The sequence below is a fragment of the Gobius niger genome, assembly GCF_951799975.1.
Source record: "Gobius niger genome assembly, chromosome: 11".
In the NCBI taxonomy this organism is placed as follows: Eukaryota; Metazoa; Chordata; class Actinopteri; order Gobiiformes; family Gobiidae; genus Gobius; species Gobius niger.
The window spans coordinates 1795711-1817353 of NC_136862.1; the positions used below are offsets into that span (position 1 = coordinate 1795711).

The 21643-nt window shown below is 44.3% G+C and overlaps 1 protein-coding gene across 1 annotated transcript in view; it reads right to left on the bottom strand.

The window, feature by feature from the left end:
* Positions 1 to 21643, bottom strand: part of doc2b (double C2-like domains, beta) — a 143584-nt gene that overhangs the window by 90634 nt on the left and 31307 nt on the right. Inside the window, exon 2 of the mRNA XM_079565670.1 lies at positions 9788 to 9867. Within this exon, the coding sequence (XP_079421796.1) occupies positions 9788 to 9867 (80 nt within the window). The remainder of the gene's footprint in view (positions 1 to 9787; positions 9868 to 21643) is intronic.

Genomic DNA, 21643 nt, shown 5'->3' on the forward strand with positions numbered 1-21643 from the left:
GAACTACACGCGTGTCCTGGAACTAAACGTGTTATTTTCAACACGCTTGCAGACTCTGACGACACATGAAGGTTTTTTCCGTGTCTAATAAAAGCCCCTGAGCCTCGACTTCACGGCGACTCCATGTTCCTGACACAAACTTCAGGTCGAGGTGAAGCGTGACGCGTGTTCTTAGCGTGTTCCTCCAGACACGCAGGGATCACGGTTAAACATGTGCGCGGAGCCAAGGCTGGGGCGCAGACAATGGAGCGTCCGTTGACCGCGAGCGAGGGCTGTTGCCAGGTAACGGCTGAGTCACTTCGCCGCCTGTGACTCGCGGCACGTATGAAGCGTGTGCAGACGGACACGGAACAATCAGCTCCTTCTGCGTGTGTGATCCACCGCAGCAGCAGAACACCAGCCCCCCCTCGCCCTCTCCGTCTGCTCCTCAAACACTCCAGTTCTGCAGGTGAACCTCCCGACGCAGCTTTACCCAAATCTAAAAGCTTCTCGAGGCCAGAGGAGCACTTTATTCACATTCTTCTTCATCTCATTTTTACCACTTTTTTGTTTCTTTTTTTTATTGCATTATCGTTTTTGTTGCTCCCTAACCCCTTAACTCCCACCTGAACCGAGCACATTTTCTCCAGTTTTTCTCCAAAAGCTTCTGGAAAAAAGCTGTGAAAATAGCAACAAAACTGAGACGAAAACAATGATGGAAATGTGACAAAAAAGTGACAAAAAAATTACACAAATGCGACAAAAAATGACCAAAAATGACCAAAAAAAAGACAAAAAATTTGACAAAAATTTGACAAAAAAAGACAAAAAAGTGACGAAAAAATGAAAAAAAAATTAAAAAAAATAAAAAAGAAAATTGACAAAAATGTGACAAAAAAGTGACGAAAAAATGAAAAAAAATGAAAAAAAATTGGACAAAAATGTGACAAAAAATTACTAAAAAATAAAAAAAAAAAGACAACGAAAATGACAAAAAATGTGATAAAAATGACCAAAAAAAGATTTTTAAAAAATGACAAAGTGAGTTGAAAAATGTACACAAATGCGACAAAAAATGGACAAAAATGTGACAAAAAAGTGAGAAAACTTTGACAAAAAAGTGACGAAAAAATGAAAAAAAATGTACAAAAAAAATTACACAAATGTGACAAAAAATGCCCAAAAAATGAAAAAAATATTACAAAAAAAGATTTTTTTAAAATGACAAAGTGAGTTGAAAAAATTAGTTGATACCCCCCAAAAAAAGGATGGAAAAAATCTGACAGGAGGAAAAAGATCCATTTAGATGAGCTTTGTAGATCTTAGCTTGAGGCGTTACACAGGCCTACAGGATTTGGGTAAAGCTGAACTAGAGAAAATGCTCTCGGTTCAGGCGGGAGTTAAGAGGTTAAAGAGGGGGTATTCTGCTTTTGTCAGTCCCATAGCACCAGTCTATATCACACTACAATGATGACAAACCTTCTGTTGGTCTGTAAATGCAGTAAATTAGCATAACTGCCTTGTATAAAATGGCTGTAGTGAATGTCTTGAAATAGGCCTCTGTCTCTTTAAGAACCTCTGAGCCTTTAGACACGCCCCCTCCACACGCTGTCTGTGGCATCAGTGGGGAGGGGGTTCTGCTGAGGAGCAGTGGTTGGTTACTCGGCTCGGAGGCGTCTCCAGGAGGTGGGGGCGTTCCTAGGAGGACTCAGGCAAACCTATCCCTAAAATGGCCGCCATCAGAGTTTTTACAGATTACTCAGAAATACGTGAATGTGCCAAGGCAACACTTCAGCCATGTTTTTAATGAGGGAGTGACAGAATAACATGATGGAAAGCTGGAAAAAGTACATTTTGGATTAAGTCTCGTTTTCTTCTCATTTTCATTGTTGTTTTGATACTTTGTGTATGTTTCTCCCACAAAGGAAATGACCATATTTGGACGACAGCGGCGTCTCGGTCAAACTAAGACTTTGACCTGTTTTTTTGCTCGTGTTCCTTTATTCGTTCCATTTGCTGATTAGCTCTGACTCTGACTGTCCTTCAGCTCCTCCAGCTCCGTCGTCAGATCAATAAAGTCGTATCTTTTCTTGAATCGGGGGTTTTTGGAAACGGAAAAACAAAGCGTTTGTTTTATGACCGGAGTCTTTTATCCTAATTGTCCGACGGTCGTTTCTCCTGTGATTAAGAGCAGGCGGTGCTGACGGCAGATAACGCCCGGAACTCAACATGGCTGCCCGCCAGCTCCTCCCCCGCCCCCCGCCCTGTGGCCCCGCCCCCCCCGCCCGCTAACAGGGAGCTGACGAGCGCCGCTGCATCGCCACGGAAACTCCCTCCACAACGATTTAAGAGGATCCAGAGTGAATCAACCTGTTACCGACTCATCCATCCCACATCTAAAAGCTTCTCCACTGGAGCTCAGAGCCTCGAGGCCAGAGAAACACTTTATTCACATTCTTTTTCATCTCCTTTTAACGACTTTTTTGTTTGCTACGTTTTTTGTTGCTCCTTAACCCCTTAACTCCCACCGGAACCGAGCACGTTTTCTCCAGTTTGGCTTTACCCCAATCCAAAAGCTTCTGGAAAAAAGGTGAGAGAATAGCGACAGAACTGAGACGAAAACAAAGATGGAAATGAATGGAAAAAATGACCCAAAAATGACAAAAAATTGACAAAAATGTGACAAAAAAAGACAAAAAAAAAGTGACAAAAAAAGTGACAAAAAATTGACAAAAAATGACAAAAAATTACAGAAAAAATGACAAAAAATGACTAAAAAATACAAAAAAAATACAAAAAAATACAAAAAATGACCAAAAAAATAAATAAAAATGTGACAAAAAATGACAAAAAAATGACAAAAAATGACAAAAAAAAGACAAAAAATGTGACAAAAAAAGACAAAAAAAAGACAAAAAATGACAAAAAAAATGACAAAAAATGACCAAAAAATGACAAAAAATGTGACAAAAAAAGACAAAAAAAAGACAAAGAAATTACACAAAAAAGTGACAAAAAAGTGACAAAAAAAGTGACAAAAATGTGACAAAAAATGATTTTAAAAAGATGACAGTGAGTTGAAAGGAATGAGTTGAATACCCCCGAAAAAACCGAGCACATTTTCTCCAGTTTGGCTTTACCCCAATCCAAAAGCTTCTGGAAAAAAGGTGTGAAAATAGCAACAAAACTGAGACGAAAACAATGATGGAAATGTGACAACAAATGACCAAAAAATGACCAAAAAGACAAAAACATTTTTTTCTCACATTTCCATCATTGTTTTCGTCTCAGTTTTGTTGCTCTTTTCACAGCTTTTTTCCCAGAAGCTTTTGGATTGGGGTAGAGCCAAACTGGAGAAAATGTGCTCGGTTTTAGTTAGTTGGTGAGGAAAGTTTGAGTGAAACAAAGGAGCTCTTACATAAGTCTGCGAGGCCCCCGTACAATATGTCTGTTTACATAACGCGCCTTCCTCTGAAACCACAAAGATCTGCTCCAGAAGCTCCTCCGTCAAAAGACCAAGCGTGTTGTGAGAACCAGCGTGGGGGTCCATATGTCAGGCCCCCACGCTCTGGCAGCGCGGCCGGGAATCGCACCCTCACACTCCCACCGCCGCTGATGTGAGAGGCTGGAGGAGGGAGAGGCTGGAGGAGCGAGAGGCTGGAGGAGCGAGAGGCTGGAGGAGCGAGAGGCTGGAGGAGCGAGAGGCTGGAGGAGCGAGAGGCTGGAGGAGCGAGAGGCTGGAGGAGCGAGAGGCTGGAGGAGCGAGAGGCTGGAGGAGCGAGAGGCTGGAGGAGCGAGAGGCCGGAGGAGCGAGAGGCTGGAGGAGCGAGAGGCTGGAGGAGCGAGAGGCTGGAGGAGCGAGAGGCCGGAGGAGCGAGAGGCCGGAGGAGCGAGAGGCTGGAGGAGCGAGAGGCTGGAGGAGCGAGAGGCTGGAGGAGCGAGAGGCTGGAGGAGCGAGAGGCTGGAGGAGCGAGAGGCTGGAGGAGAGGCTGGAGGAGCGACAGGCTGGAGGAGCGAGAGGCTGGAGGAGCGAGAGGCTGGAGGAGGGAGAGGCTGGAGGAGCGAGAGGCCGGAGGAGCGAGAGGCCGGAGGAGCGAGAGGCTGGAGGAGCGAGAGGCTGGAGGAGCGAGAGGCCGGAGGAGGGAGAGGCTGGAGGAGGGAGAGGCTGGAGGAGCGAGAGGCTGGAGGAGCGAGAGGCTGGAGGAGCGAGAGGGAGAGGCTGGAGGAGCGAGAGGCTGGAGGAGCGAGAGGCTGGAGGAGCGAGAGGCCGGAGGAGGGAGAGGCTGGAGGAGGGAGAGGCTGGAGGAGCGAGAGGCTGGAGGAGCGAGAGGCCGGAGGAGGGAGAGGCTGGAGGAGGGAGAGGCTGGAGGAGCGAGAGGCTGGAGGAGCGAGAGGCTGGAGGAGCGAGAGGGAGAGGCTGGAGGAGCGAGAGGCTGGAGGAGCGAGAGGCTGGAGGAGCGAGAGGCCGGAGGAGGGAGAGGCTGGAGGAGGGAGAGGCTGGAGGAGCGAGAGGCTGGAGGAGCGAGAGGCTGGAGGAGCGAGAGGCTGGAGGAGCGAGAGGCTGGAGGAGCGAGAGGCTGGAGGAGCGAGAGGCTGGAGGAGCGAGAGGCCGGAGGAGCGAGAGGCTGGAGGAGCGAGAGGCTGGAGGAGCGAGAGGCTGGAGGAGCGAGAGGCTGGAGGAGCGAGAGGGAGAGGCTGGAGGAGCGAGAGGCTGGAGGAGCGAGAGGCTGGAGGAGCGAGAGGCTGGAGGAGCGAGAGGCTGGAGGAGCGAGAGGCTGGAGGAGCGAGAGGCTGGAGGAGCGAGAGGCTGGAGGAGCGAGAGGCTGGAGGAGCGAGAGGCCGGAGGAGCGAGAGGCTGGAGGAGCGAGAGGCTGGAGGAGCGAGAGGCTGGAGGAGCGAGAGGCTGGAGGAGCGAGAGGCTGGAGGAGCGAGAGGCTGGAGGAGCGAGAGGGAGAGGCTGGAGGAGCGAGAGGCTGGAGGAGCGAGAGGCCGGAGGAGCGAGAGGCTGGAGGAGCGAGAGGCTGGAGGAGCGAGAGGCTGGAGGAGCGAGAGGCTGGAGGAGCGAGAGGCTGGAGGAGCGAGAGGCTGGAGGAGCGAGAGGCTGGAGGAGCGAGAGGCTGGAGGAGCGAGAGGGAGAGGCTGGAGGAGCGAGAGGCTGGAGGAGCGAGAGGCTGGAGGAGCGAGAGGCTGGAGGAGCGAGAGGGAGAGGCTGGAGGAGCGAGAGGCTGGAGGAGCGAGAGGCCGGAGGAGCGAGAGGCTGGAGGAGCGAGAGGCTGGAGGAGCGAGAGGCTGGAGGAGCGAGAGGCTGGAGGAGCGAGAGGCTGGAGGAGCGAGAGGCTGGAGGAGCGAGAGGCTGGAGGAGCGAGAGGGAGAGGCTGGAGGAGCGAGAGGCTGGAGGAGCGAGAGGCTGGAGGAGCGAGAGGCTGGAGGAGCGAGAGGCTGGTGGAGCGAGAGGCCGGAGGAGCGAGAGGCTGGTGGAGCGAGAGGCTGGAGGAGCGAGAGGCTGGAGAGGCTGGAGGAGCGAGAGGCTGGAGGAGCGAGAGGAGCGAGAGGCTGGAGGAGCGAGAGGCTGGAGGAGCGAGAGGCTGGTGGAGCGAGAGGCCGGAGGAGCGAGAGGCTGGTGGAGCGAGAGGCTGGAGGAGCGAGAGGCTGGAGAGGCTGGAGGAGCGAGAGGCTGGAGGAGCGAGAGGAGCGAGAGGCTGGAGGAGCGAGAGGCTGGAGGAGCGAGAGGCCGGAGGAGCGAGAGGGAGAGGCTGGAGGAGCGAGAGGCTGGAGGAGCGAGAGGCTGGAGGAGCGAGAGGCTGGAGGAGCGAGAGGCTGGAGAGGCTGGAGGAGCGAGAGGCTGGAGGAGCGAGAGGCTGGAGGAGCGAGAGGCCGGAGGAGCGAGAGGGAGAGGCTGGAGGAGCGAGAGGCTGGAGGAGCGAGAGGCTGGAGGAGCGAGAGGCTGGAGGAGCGAGAGGCCGGAGGAGCGAGAGGGAGAGGCCGGAGGAGCGAGAGGCTGGAGGAGCGAGAGGCTGGAGGAGCGAGAGGCTGGAGGAGCGAGAGGCTGGAGGAGCGAGAGGCTGGAGGAGCGAGAGGCTGGAGGAGCGAGAGGCCGGAGGAGCGAGAGGCTGGAGGAGCGAGAGGCTGGAGGAGCGAGAGGCTGGAGGAGCGAGAGGGAGAGGCTGGAGGAGCGAGAGGCCGGAGGAGCGAGAGGCTGGAGGAGCGAGAGGCTGGAGGAGCGAGAGGCCGGAGGAGCGAGAGGGAGAGGCTGGAGGAGCGAGAGGCTGGAGGAGCGAGAGGCTGGAGGAGAGGAGCGAGAGGCTGGAGGAGCGAGAGGCTGGAGGAGCGAGAGGCTGGAGGAGGGCGGCACGGTAGCGCAGCGGTTAGCGCCTCCGCTTCACAGCTAGAAGGTCCCGGGTTCGACTCCCACCAAGGACGGGGCCTTTCTGTGTGGAGTTTGCATGTTCTCCCCGTGTCTGCGTAGGTTTCCTCCGGGTACTCCGGTTTCCCCTACCACTAAAAACATGTGCAATAGGTGAATCCTCCAGCCAGGTGATTCTGACCATCAGCCTGGCTCCACATCATGGAGATGGGTCCCCGGGCGCGGCACTGCCGTCGACCACTGCTCCTTACGGGTTGCCCCAGCGGCATCGAAGGATGGGTTAAATGCAGAGAACAAATTTCCCTACGGGGACAATAAAGTTAACAAACAAACAAACAAAGGAGCGAGAGGCTGGAGGAGCGAGAGGCTGGAGGAGCGAGAGGGAGAGGCTGGAGGAGCGAGAGGCCGGAGGAGCGAGAGGCCGGAGGAGCGAGAGGCTGGAGGAGCGAGAGGGAGAGGCTGGAGGAGCGAGAGGGAGAGGCTGGAGGAGCGAGAGGCTGGAGGAGCGAGAGGCCGGAGGAGCGAGAGGCTGGAGGAGCGAGAGGGAGAGGCTGGAGGAGCGAGAGGCTGGAGGAGCGAGAGGGAGAGGCTGGAGGAGCGAGAGGCCGGAGGAGCGAGAGGCTGGAGGAGCGAGAGGCTGGAGGAGCGAGAGGCTGGATGGAACTCCCGCCTGAACCGAGAGCATTTTCTCCAGTTCAGCTTTACCCAAATCCTGTAGGCCAGTGTAACACCTCAAGCTAAGATCTACAAAGCTCATCTAAATGGATCTTTTTCCTCACGTCAGATTTTTTTCCATCCTTTTTTTGTTGGGCATTCAACTCATTTTTTTCAACTCACTGTCATTTTTTTCAACTCACTGTCATTTTTTTCAATCATTTTTTTATCACATTTTCGTCACTTTTGTGACAAAATGTGATTTTTTTTTTGTCAAAAAAAAAAATGACCAAAAAATGACAAAAAAATGACCAGAAAGTTAGAAAAATGAGTTGAATGCCCAACAAAAAAATGATGGAAAAAAATGTGATGATGTGAAGACAAAGATCCTCTCAGTTCAGGCGGGAGTTAAGAGGTTAATAATACAACCCACAGCACATGAAAGAACTCAACGCTTCCAAAGTGCTGCACATGAGATTATAAAGACTAAATAAAAACAGATATGAATAAAAAACAAAAAAATAAAACAAAAGACTCAGAGGTCAGAGGTCGGCTGTCGGTTTATGAGCTCAGGTCAGAGGGAGATTTAAACTGAACATAATCCTCAGGCTGTGTCCGAATGTCCACACTATTCCCTGACCCCTCATTCACTACATAGGCCGCACTATAGTCACTATATAGTCACTATATAGTCACTATATAGTCACTATATAGTCACTATATAGTCACTATATAGTGACTATATAGTTACTTTATAGTCACTATATAGTCACTATATAGTCACTATATGGGAACAGTGTGGACATTCGGATACAGCCTCTGTTTCTTCTCCTTCAGGTTTAGAACTTTCAGACCAACGACTGTTCCTTTAATAACAAACCAGTCCTGACAGATTTACTGAGAACCAAAAAACATGTTTTCACCAATAACTAAAACTCAAAAACTAACCCAGATCCTAAATCCCTCTGAGCATGTTGTCCATAATCTGTAACAGTTTCAGAGTCGTCCCTGGTCCTGAAACGCCTCTGCTGCTCAGACACACTCACAGTGAACGCCAAACAAACACGACCTCAGCGAGAACCCGGTGGGCGTGGCCGACAGACGGCATCGACCAATTAGAAACACTAAAGTCTGCCAATACAACAGTGTTTCTTATGTAAACAGACGTATGAGCAGAAGAAGACAGGCGTGGATGGTTTGGGCGATGAAGTCCCGCCTCTCAGTGCTGTTTTTGGATTCAGATTCAGACTTTCTTTCTCCCTCGAGGAGCAGCTTCTGCCAAACATTCGTCCATCTCATAAACACAGCACAAAGAAGAAGAAAAGGCAGAACGCTGACAAAGAAATACAATAAGTCAGCGAGAAAACAGAAACCTGGAGCCAGAACTGACCTACGACGACACATTAATCATTCAAATGAGATTCATCCTTGTTTAGCATCAGCTGAAGGTATGAAACCATTCTTACACATTATACATTATAGCGCCGCCTTTTGCTCAAAGAAAACATTGATGAAAAAGTGGCAAAAATGTCACAAGAAAATGACAAAAATGTGATAAAAATAAAATGCGGAAATACAGACAAAAATGTGATTAAAAAATGACGAAAAAAAGACAAAAAAATGTACAAAAATGTGTTAAATATCTGACTTTTTTTTTTTTTAATTGGACAAAAATTACCACACAAAAAATACAAAAAATGTGAAAAAAAAATTGACCAAAAAATGACAAAAATGTGGAAAAAAATTGACAAAAAGTTACAAAAATGAGTTTAATACCCAACAAAAAAAAGATGGAAAAAAAATGTGATGACGTGAGGAAAAAGATCCTCTCGGTTCAGGCGGGAGTTAAGAGGTTAAAGGCTTTTATAAACTCCGCCCAGGTTCAGATGGAACTAAATGAATGAAATCCTGATTAAAACTCTGTGAACAGTTTCCTCTCACAGTAATGACTCTGTAAATCCCTCAGAAGAATCAACGTGAACCCGTTTTAATCGTCTCCACCGAGAACGGAACAAACGAGTGATTTCACCAGAGGCCGAAAAACAACAACGTTCACCCGTTTCACTGGACACGGATCTAAACATGATGAACACGGCCAAGACACGCCAACACGCCGCGTCGGGTCACGTGTGACGGAGGAGACGGTGAACTTTAATGCAGTTTTTGTATCATGTGGATTCTTCCAGTAATGACTGAGATATTAAAAAACTAAGACAATTTTTTTTTACAGTTACCACAGTTACCGTAGTTACCGCCATAAAATAAACAGAATCTTTTGGGAATCACAGTTTTTCACTCTTTTTGTCTATTTTCTGGCTAAATATGAACTTATTTATCACATACAAATAAAGTCAAGTCTAAATCAGCTCCATGTGGATGTTTCCTCACAGCAGATGGTTCAGTAGAAGCAAAAAAACAGCAGTTGTAGCTCGTGTTAGCTCATGTTAGCATTAGCACGATGAAGCCACGGGACTACGGGGGATGAAAACTAGCCTGTGTGGCTAACTCCGGCACATTCACATGTAGAAGAAGAAACACATGTTGATTAATGTGCACTGTCCCAGTTCAAATAAAGATTAAAAAAAAAGAAAGAAAAAAAAAAGCTAAAGGTCGTTAAAAGTGGTTCTCCCTCTGCATGAACCTCTTGAACATGGCCCCACAGCGCCCCCTGTCAGGAGCAGCTCCCCTAAAGCCCACAGTGGCTCCACAGCGCCCCCTGTCAGGAGCAGCTCCTCCTGAACGTGGCCCCACAGCGCCCCCTAGAGCCCACAGCCCCACAGGCAGACTGACCTTGGCCTTGTTGATGGTGCAGTGCAGAGCGTTGTTCTCCTGGTCGTACATCAGGCTGAACTCCAGAGTCCCCAGAGTGGCTGCAACACAAGAGGAGAACGTGTGAGAACCTCAGATGTTCTGCTGGAGAGTTCCTTTAGTTCCTTTAGTTCCTTTAGTTCCTTTAGTTCCTTTACTTTCTTTCTTTACAAAACTTTCCATCAAACAAGAACTAGGAAGAAAGTGGAAACAATGAGCGACTTTTGAGCAGAAACTTATGCACAGCAGCAAACACATGTGAGAAATGTCATTATTCTCCAGGAAATGTAGATTTAAGGCCAGTTTGTGCTTTTTAAAGACATTCAAGCCCTTCATCTTTGCCCAGTGTAATGTTTTAAAGCTGTTTGATGGAGGAAAACGGCCCTAAAGTTTAGTCCCTTAACCTCTTAGCCTGAACCGAGAGGAGCTTTTTCCTCACGGCATCACTTTTTTTTTTTTCCATCATTTTTTTGTTGGGAATTCAACTCATTTATGTAACTTCTTTGGTCATTTTTTTGTCACATTTTTGTCTTTTTTTTTTTGGGACATTTTTGTCATTTTTTGTCAAATTTTTAGCAAATTTGTATAATTTTTTTGTCCTTTTTTTGTCCAATTTTTGTCCATTTTTTGTCATTTTTTTGTCATTTTTTTGTCATTTTTTTGTCAAATTTTTATCACATTTTTGTCTTTTTTGTCAAATTTTGTATATTTTTTTTCATTTTTTAGTCAATTTTTTTTCATTTTTTTTCATTTTTTTGTCACATTTTTGTCATTTTTTTGTCCTTTTTTTGTCCAATTTTTATCACATTTTTGTAATTTTTTATCACATTTTTGTAATTTTTTGTCACATTTTTGTCATTTTTTTTGTCACATTTCCACCATTGTTTTCGTCTCAGTTTTGTTGCTATTTTCTCATCTTTTTCCCAGAAGCTTTTGGATTGGGGTAAAGCCAAACTGGAGAAAATGTGCTCGGTTCAGGTGGGAGTTAAGGGGTTTAACCGTGGTTCCACAGCGCGGCCCGACCGCACACGCCGCGCTCTACGTGCACGTATCGCCCCACACACACTTCAGTTTCCACCATACACACACACACACACACACTTCAGTTTCCACCATACACACACACACACACACACACACACACACACACACACACACACACACACACGCATCTGTTGTGGGCGTCGCCCCCACAGAGGAGCCGCCGTACAGATCATCAATAAAACGTTTTTAGAGCCGCGATGAACAAATGTGGCTAAATGCTAATATCAGTAAAATCCCCTTATAGCACAGCCGTATGATGATGTAAAATATTAAATCCTATGACCTGTGTTTATAGAGCTCCACAGTCCCGCCCCTCACGGTCCTGTTGCTCCGGAAGCAAAAACCCCCGTCTGCACCACCGTCGATTCTCCAAAACTTCAAATATTAAGAGTTTGACGTCAGCGCTAAAGCTAATCAGCTCTGTAGCAATTCGTGACCATAAAATGTTTGATTTCAGTCCACAAAGAAGACTTGATGTTGCAGAAAAGGCAAAGGTACAAGGCTGTGACATCATTCACTTCCTGACTGTAGAAACTCCGTATCCCAGGAACCATTGCGATATCGCGCCCGCTGGTCAAGACAACCAGGTTTTCAGCAAACACGGCCAGTTTCTGTTACTTTCAGACAAAAGTTCTATATTATTTCACTATTAAACAATCTGAATCAGGCTAATGTGAATAAAAATGATGGTTGTTCGTTTAATCGGATCGTTGGGAACGTTTTTCTTCCTCTCAGTGTTAGATCTGGATAAAACGTCCACTCTCTGCCTGCATTATGTTTTAATACATTGTTTATAATATGTCGTCTACATTACAATAAATAAACACGTGAAGCTCCACCAATCAAAAGCCTCGTAGTAGATCATGGGACTCCCGAGCATCCTGGGTAATGTAGTTCTAGGACGAAGGCTCGCAGTTAAACTAGATGGATCTCAGACGTGCTTTTTTCACCTGCGTCTGACTTTGCGGTCGCTTTAGAACCACAGAGCTGGATTCAGCCCGAGAGTTAAAGACTTTATTCCAAATCAATACAAGGGGAAAAAAGCAAGAGGAGGCGGGACTGTGGAGCTCTATAGTGAGGGCTGTCCACTCTCTCGGCCAATTAGAGGCCAGAGTCTGTTCACGGGTCGGCGCTTCGGCCACAGCCAGAGGTCGGTCCCAAAACCTGGACCTGGTTTGGCCTAAAAGCTCCACAAAGCGGCTGAAACACGAGCCTGTCTGTGTATGCTCCTCCCGTCTTTAGCCGCTGCTGTCGCCCACACAGGAAATGCCCATATTAGGATTACTGCATCATCTCAGTCACAGCCTTTCCTGCTACACGTGGATACAAACTGTTACAAAACTTCTCCACGACAAAAAAATCCCAAATTTTCAAGACTTTCATAACTTTTTTAAAATAAAAAACGGTTCCAGACGTTTCCAAACTGTTGGAGTCACTTCACGCAGGTCAACATCTGGACATCTGGACATCTGGACATCTGGACATCTGGACATTGACCTGCGTGATCGTGAAACCCAGGCTCTGGTGTTTCCTTTTCTTCTCCCTCAGTGAAGCTCCAGGCGTCTGAACCTGCTCCTCCACAGTGAGATGTGTCTGAATGAGAGGCTCAGGTGCAGCGTCTGTGATGATCAGCTGTGTCTGAGGAGAATCCCGTCTGCCCCCCCCCCCCCCCCCCCTACACCCCCCCCCCCCCCCCCCCCCCTACATCCCCCCCCCCCCGACAGAGACAGACTGTCAGCCACGCTCAGGGCTGGAGCTCAGAGAGAGAGAGAGGCTGGAGCTCAGAGAGAATAACTGGATAATAACGGGACAAAGGTTAAAATGGGGCAAAGCTAAATCAGTGCAACTTTTACAAACCCCTAAAGTTTCTGATCCATGAAAATCCATTAAAAAATCAAACCTTTATCTCACACCTTCAGAACAAAGTGATCTGCATCTCCTGTGTCAGTGTTCAGCAGATGTTCAGCAGATGTTTCTGCATCTGTGAGACACAGAGTTCTTCCTGACCCTGAAGGAAACAAACGTTCTGTTCTTCTGAAACACAGAGACTGTTGTTTCTTACATTCTGATCCTCTAAATCACATGTTCTCCTGTGGCGTTTCTCACCCACAGGGGGCGCTACATCGTCCGTGTTCCAAAGGTGAAACTTTTAACACGACTTCAGGAGAAACTTCAGGAGAAACTTCAGGAGAAACTTCAGGGGAAACTTCAGGAGAAACTACAGGAGAAACTACAGGAGAAACTACAGGAGAAACTTCAGGAGAAACTTCAGGAGAAACTTCAGGAGAAACTACAGGAGAAACTTCAGGAGAAACTACAGGAGAAACTTCAGGAGAAACTTCAGGAGAAACTTCAGGAGAAACTACAGGAGAAACTTCAGGAGAAACTTCAGGAGAAACTTCAGGAGAAACTACAGGAGAAACTTCAGGAAAAACTACAGGAGAAACTTCAGGAGAAACTTCAGGAGAAACTTCAGGAGAAACTACAGGAGAAACTTCAGGAGAAACTTCAGGAGAAACTACAGGAGAAACTACAGGAGAAACTTCAGGAGAAACTACAGGAGAAACTACAGGAGAAACTACAGGAGAAACTACAGGAGAAACTACAGGAGAAACTACAGGAGAAACTTCAGGAGAAACTACAGGAGAAACTACAGGAGAAACTACAGGAGAAACTTCAGGAGAAACTTCAGGAGAAACTACAGGAGAAACTACAGGAGAAACTTCAGGAGAAACTACAGGAGAAACTACAGGAGAAACTACAGGAGAAACTACAGGAGAAACTACAGGAGAAACTACAGGAGAAACTTCAGGAGAAACTACAGGAGAAACTACAGGAGAAACTACAGGAGAAACTTCAGGAGAAACTTCAGGAGAAACTTCAGGAGAAACTACAGGAGAAACTTCAGGAGAAACTACAGGAGAAACTTCAGGAGAAACTTCAGGAGAAACTTCAGGAGAAACTTCAGGAGAAACTTCAGGAGAAACTTCAGGAGAAACTTCAGGAGAAACTTAAGGAGAAACTTCAGGAGAAACTACAGGAGAAACTTAAGGAGAAACTTCAGGAGAAACTTCAGGAGAAACTTCAGGAGAAACTTCAGGAGAAACTTCAGGAGAAACTTCAGGAGAAACTACAGGAGAAACTTAAGGAGAAACTTCAGGAGAAACTTCAGGAGAAACTACAGGAGAAACTACAGGAGAAACTTTAGGAGAAACTTCAGGAGAAACTTCAGGAGAAACTTCAGGAGCAACGCTGCTTTGTCTCATTTAGGTTTGAAAGTTTCTGCTGGTTCTGACGTCTCCACATCCACTTCTCCCTGAAACACGCTCTCTCTGCAGCCGCGATGTTTGTTTTTCCTCCGTGACAAATGTCTCCGGTCGTTTCCGTTCATCAAAGCTCCATTAAAGCTCGACACGCGGCAGCGGCGGCGGCGGCGGCGGCTCCTTCAGATAAACTCGCTTCATTCATCTGAACTTTCACAAACAAACTCACAGTTATTTCTTTAACGAGCGACACAAAAACTAAACCTCGTTCTGTTTCTGAGGAAAAGGAGACGTTTAGGATGAACTCTCTCTCTCAGATGAACTCTCTCTCTCAGATGAACTCTCTCTCTCAGATGAACTCTCTCTCAGATGAACTCTCTCTCAGATGAACTCTCTCTAGTGCTGCTCGATTATTGAAAAAATAATAATCACGATTATTTTTGTCATAATTGAAATCACGATTATTCAAACGCTTATTTGTTGCCTTTAAAAAAAATCCATCAAAAAAAAGACAAAAATCCAGCAAAAAAGTGACAAAAATCCATTAAAAAAGTGACAAAAATCCAGCAAAAAAGTGACAAAAATCCAGCAAAAAAAAGACAAAAATCCAGCAAAAAAAAGACAAAAATCCAGCAAAAAAGTGACAAAAATCCATCAAAAAAATGACAAAAATCCATCAAAAAAGTGACAAAAATCCAGCAAAAAAAAGACAAAAATCCAGCAAAAAAAAGACAAAAATCCAGCAAAAAAGTGACAAAAATCCATCAAAAAAGTGACAAAAATCCATCAAAAAAGTGACAAAAATCCAGCAAAAAAGTGACAAAAATCCAGCAAAAAAAAGACAAAAATCCAGCAAAAAAGTGACAAAAATCCAGCAAAAAAGTGACAAAAATCCATTAAAAAAAGACAAAAATCCAGCAAAAAAAAAGACAAAAATCCATTAAAAAAAAGACAAAAATCCAGCAAAAAAGTGACAAAAATTAAAAATTAGAAAAAAATAAAATAATAATAATAATTTGAAAAAACAAAAACAAAATTATAATCGATTTTTTGCGATTATGCTAATTTTGTAATCGTTTACTGTTGTCATCGAAATCGTAATCGAATTTCGATTAATTGCACAGCCCTACTTCTCTCTCAGATGAACTCTCTCTCTCAGATGAACTCTCTCTCTCAGATGAACTCTCTCTCAGATGAACTCTCTCTCTCAGATGAACTCTCTCTCTCAGATGAACTCTCTCTCTCAGATGAACTCTCTCTCAGATGAACTCTCTCTCTCAGATGAACTCTCTCTCTCAGATGAACTCTCTCTCAGATGAACTCTCTCTCTCAGATGAACTCTCTCTCTCAGATGAACTCTCTCTCTCAGATGAACTCTCTCTCTCAGATGAACTCTCTCTCAGATGAACTCTCTCTCTCAGATGAACTCTCTCTCTCAGATGAACTCTCTCTCTCAGATGAACTCTCTCTCTCAGATGAACTCTCTCTCTCAGATGAACTCTCTCTCTCAGATGAACTCTCTCTCTCAGATGAACTCTCTCTCTCAGATGAACTCTCTCTCAGATGAACTCTCTCTCAGATGAACTCTCTCTCTCAGATGAACTCTCTCTCAGATGAACTCTCTCTCTCAGATGAACTCTCTCTCTCAGATGAACTCTCTCTCTCAGATGAACTCTCTCTCAGATGAACTCTCTCTCTCAGATGAACTCTCTCTCAGATGAACTCTCTCTCTCAGATGAACTCTCTCTCTCAGATGAACTCTCTCTCTCAGATGAACTCTCTCTCAGATGAACTCTCTCTCTCAGATGAACTCTCTCTCTCAGATGAACTCTCTCTCTCAGATGAACTCTCTCTCAGATGAACTCTCTCTCAGATGAACTCTCTCTCAGATGAACTCTCTCTCAGATGAACTCTCTCTCAGATGAACTCTCTCTCAGATGAACTCTCTCTCAGATGAACTCTCTCTCTCAGATGAACTCTCTCTCAGATGAACTCTCTCTCTCAGATGAACTCTCTCTCAGATGAACTCTCTCTCAGATGAACTCTCTCTCTCAGATGAACTCTCTCTCTCAGATGAACTCTCTCTCTCAGATGAACTCTCTCTCAGATGAACTCTCTCTCAGATGAACTCTCTCTCAGATGAACTCTCTCTCAGATGAACTCTCTCTCTCAGATGAACTCTCTCTCTCAGATGAACTCTCTCTCAGATGAACTCTCTCTCAGATGAACTCTCTCTCTCAGATGAACTCTCTCTCTCAGATGAACTCTCTCTCTCAGATGAACTCTCTCTCAGATGAACTCTCTCTCTCAGATGAACTCTCTCTCTCAGATGAACTCTCTCTCTCAGATGAACTCTCTCTCTCAGATGAACTCTCTCTCAGATGAACTCTCTCTCAGATGAACTCTCTCTCTCAGATGAACTCTCTCTCTCAGATGAACTCTCTCTCTCAGATGAACTCTCTCTCAGATGAACTCTCTCTCTCAGATGAACTCTCTCTCAGATGAACTCTCTCTCAGATGAACTCTCTCTCTCAGATGAACTCTCTCTCTCAGATGAACTCTCTCTCTCAGATGAACTCTCTCTCAGATGAACTCTCTCTCAGATGAACTCTCTCTCTCAGATGAACTCTCTCTCAGATGAACTCTCTCTCTCAGATGAACTCTCTCTCAGATGAACTCTCTCTCAGATGAACTCTCTCTCTCAGATGAACTCTCTCTCTCAGATGAACTCTCTCTCAGATGAACTCTCTCTCAGATGAACTCTCTCTCTCAGATGAACTCTCTCTCAGATGAACTCTCTCTCTCAGATGAACTCTCTCTCTCAGATGAACTCTCTCTCTCAGATGAACTCTCTCTCTCAGATGAACTCTCTCTCTCAGATGAACTCTCTCTCAGATGAACTCTCTCTCTCAGATGAACTCTCTCTCAGATGAACTCTCTCTCTCAGATGAACTCTCTCTCTCAGATGAACTCTCTCTCTCAGATGAACTCTCTCTCTCAGATGAACTCTCTCTCTCAGATGAACTCTCTCTCAGATGAACTCTCTCTCAGATGAACTCTCTCTCTCAGATGAACTCTCTCTCAGATGAACTCTCTCTCTCAGATGAACTCTCTCTCAGATGAACTCTCTCTCAGATGAACTCTCTCTCTCAGATGAACTCTCTCTCAGATGAACTCTCTCTCAGATGAACTCTCTCTCTCAGATGAACTCTCTCTCTCAGATGAACTCTCTCTCAGATGAACTCTCTCTCTCAGATGAACTCTCTCTCAGATGAACTCTCTCTCAGATGAACTCTCTCTCAGATGAACTCTCTCTCAGATGAACTCTCTCTCAGATGAACTCTCTCTCAGTTGAACTCTCTCTCATATGAACTCTTTCTAGGGCTGCTCGATTATTGAAAAAATAATAATCATGATTATTTTTGTCATAATTGAAATCACGATTATTCAAACGCTTATTTGTTGACTTTAAAAAAATCCAGCAAAAAAAGACAAAAATCCAGCAAAAAAGTGACAAAAATCCAGCAAAAAAGTGACAAAAATCCATTAAAAAAAGACAAAAATCCAGCTAAAAAGTGACAAAAATCCAGCAAAAAAAGACAATAATCCAGCAAAAAAGTGACAAAAATCCATTAAAAAAAGACAAAAATCCAGCAAAAAAGTGACAAAAATCCAGCAGAAAAATAACAAAAATCCAGCAAAAAAGTGACAAAAATCCATAAAAAAAAAGACAAAAATCCAGCAAAAAAAGACAAAAATCCATTAAAAAAAGACAAAAATCCATCAAAAAAGTGACAAAAATTAAAAATTTGAAAAAAATAATTTAAATTTAAAAAAATAAATAATAATAAAAATAATTTGAAAAAACAAAAACAAAATTATAATCGATTTTTTGCGATTATGCTAATTTTGTAATCGTTTACTGTTGTCATCGAAATCGTAATCGAATTTCGATTAATTGCACAGCCCTACTTCTCTCTCAGATGAACTCTCTCTCTCAGATGAACTCTCTCTCTCAGATAAACTCTCTCTCAGATGAACTCTCTCTCTCAGATAAACTCTCTCTCAGATGAACTCTCTCTCTCAGATGAACTCTCTCTCAGATGAACTCTCTCTCTCAGATGAACTCTCTCTCAGATGAACTCTCTCTCTCAGATGAACTCTCTCTCTCAGATGAACTCTCTCTCAGATGAACTCTCTCTCTCAGATGAACTCTCTCTCAGATGAACTCTCTCTCTCAGATGAACTCTCTCTCTCAGATGAACTCTCTCTCTCAGATGAACTCTCTCTCAGATGAACTCTCTCTCTCAGATGAACTCTCTCTCAGATGAACTCTCTCTCAGATGAACTCTCTCTCTCAGATGAACTCTCTCTCAGATGAACTCTCTCAGATGAACTCTCTCTCAGATGAACTCTCTCTCTCAGATGAACTCTCTCTCTCAGATGAACTCTCTCTCAGATGAACTCTCTCTCTCAGATGAACTCTCTCTCAGATGAACTCTCTCTCTCAGATGAACTCTCTCTCTCAGATGAACTCTCTCTCTCAGATGAACTCTCTCTCAGATGAACTCTCTCTCTCAGATGAACTCTCTCAGGTGAACTCTCTCTCAGATGAACTCTCTCTCAGATGAACTCTCTCTCTCAGATGAACTCTCTCTCTCAGATGAACTCTTTCTAGGGCTGCTCGATTATTGAAAAAATAATAATCACGATTATTTTTGTCATAATTGAAATCACGATTATTCAAACGCTTATTTGTTGCCTTTAAAAAAATCCATCAAAAAAATAACAAAAATCCAGCAAAAAAGACAAAAATCCAGCAAAAAAGTGACAAAAATCCATTAAAAAAAGACAAAAATCCATAAAAAAAAAAGACAAAAATCCAGCAAAAAAGTGACAAAAATCCAGTAGAAAAAAGACAAAAATCCAGCAAAAAAAGTGACAAAAATCCATTAAAAAAAGACAAAAATCCATTAAAAAAAAGACAAAAATCCAGCAAAAAAATAACAAAAATCCAGCAAAAAAAGACAAAAATCCATTAAAAAAAAGACAAAAATCCAGCAAAAAAGTGACAAAAATCCATTAAAAAAAAGACAAAAATCCAGCAAAAAAGTGACAAAAATTAAAAATTTGAAAAAAATTATTTAAATTTAAAAAAATAAATAATAATAATAATAATTTGAAAAAACAAAAACAAAATTATAATCGATTTTTTGCGATTATGCTAATTTTGTAATCGTTTACTGTTGTCATCGAAATCGTAATCGAATTTCGATTAATTGCACAGCCCTACTTCTCTCTCAGATGAACTCTCTCTCTCAGATGAACTCTCTCTCTCAGATAAACTCTCTCTCAGATGAACTCTCTCTCTCAGATAAACTCTCTCTCAGATGAACTCTCTCTCTCAGATGAACTCTCTCTCAGATGAACTCTCTCTCTCAGATGAACTCTCTCTCAGATGAACTCTCTCTCTCAGATGAACTCTCTCTCTCAGATGAACTCTCTCTCAGATGAACTCTCTCTCTCAGATGAACTCTCTCTCAGATGAACTCTCTCTCAGATGAACTCTCTCTCTCAGATGAACTCTCTCTCAGATGAACTCTCTCAGATGAACTCTCTCTCAGATGAACTCTCTCTCTCAGATGAACTCTCTCTCAGATGAACTCTCTCTCTCAGATGAACTCTCTCTCTCAGATGAACTCTCTCTCTCAGATGAACTCTCTCTCAGATGAACTCTCTCTCTCAGATGAACTCTCTCTCAGATGAACTCTCTCTCAGATGAACTCTCTCTCTCAGATGAACTCTCTCTCAGATGAACTCTCTCAGATGAACTCTCTCTCAGATGAACTCTCTCTCTCAGATGAACTCTCTCTCTCAGATGAACTCTCTCTCAGATGAACTCTCTCTCTCAGATGAACTCTCTCTCAGATGAACTCTCTCTCAGATGAACTCTCTCTCTCAGATGAACTCTCTCTCTCAGATGAAGTCTCTTTCAGATGAACTCTCTCTCTCAGATGAACTCTCTCTCAGATGAACTCTCTCTCAGATGAACTCTCTCTCAGATGAACTCTCTCTCAGATGAACTCTCTCTCTCAGATGAACTCTTTCTAGGGCTGCTCGATTATTGAAAAAATAATAATCACGATTATTTTTGTCATAATTGAAATCACGATTATTCAAACGATTATTTGTTGCCTTTAAAAAAAATCCAGCAAAAAAATGACAAAAATCCAGCAGAAAAAAGACAAAAATCCATAAAAAAAGACAAAAATCCAGCAAAAAGTGACAAAAATCCATAAAAAAAAAAGACAAAAATCCAGCAAAAAAGTGACAAAAATCCATAAAAAAAAGACAAAAATCCAGCAAAAAAGGACAAAAATCCATTAAAAAAAAGACAAAAATCCAGCAAAAAAGTGACAAAAATTAAAAATTAGAAAAAAATAAAATAATAATAATAATTTGAAAAAACAAAAACAAAATTATAATCGATTTTTTGCGATTATGCTAATTTTGTAATCGTTTACTGTTGTCATCGAAATCGTAATCGAATTTCGATTAATTGCACAGCCCTACTTCTCTCTCAGATGAACTCTCTCTCTCAGATGAACTCTCTCTCTCAGATGAACTCTCTCTCAGATGAACTCTCTCTCTCAGATGAACTCTCTCTCTCAGATGAACTCTCTCTCAGATGAACTCTCTCTCTCAGATGAACTCTCTCTCAGATGAACTCTCTCTCTCAGATGAACTCTCTCTCTCAGATGAACTCTCTCTCTCAGATGAACTCTCTCTCTCAGATGAACTCTCTCTCTCTCAGATGAACTCTCTCTCTCAGATGAACTCTCTCTCTCAGATGAACTCTCTCTCTCAGATGAACTCTCTCTCTCAGATGAACTCTCTCTCTCAGATGAACTCTCTCTCAGATGAACTCTCTCTCAGATGAACTCTCTCTCTCAGATGAACTCTCTCTCTCAGATGAACTCTCTCTCTCAGATGAACTCTCTCTCAGATGAACTCTCTCTCAGATGAACTCTCTCTCAGATGAACTCTCTCTCAGATGAACTCTCTCTCAGATGAACTCTCTCTCTCAGATGAACTCTTTCTCTCAGATGAACTCTCTCTCTCAGATGAACTCTTTCACTCAGATGAACTCTCTCTCAGATGAACTCTCTCTCAGATGAACTCTCTCTCAGATGAACTCTCTCTCTCAGATGAACTCTCTCTCTCAGATGAACTCTCTCTCAGATGAACTCTCTCTCTCAGATGAACTCTCTCTCTCAGATGAACTCTCTCTCTCAGATGAACTCTCTCTCAGATGAACTCTCTCTCAGATGAACTCTCTCTCTCAGATGAACTCTCTCTCAGATGAACTCTCTCTCTCAGATGAACTCTCTCTCTCAGATGAACTCTCTCTCAGATGAACTCTCTCTCAGATGAACTCTCTCTCAGATGAACTCTCTCTCAGATGAACTCTCTCTCTCAGATGAACTCTTTCTCTCAGATGAACTCTCTCTCAGATGAACTCTCTCTCAGA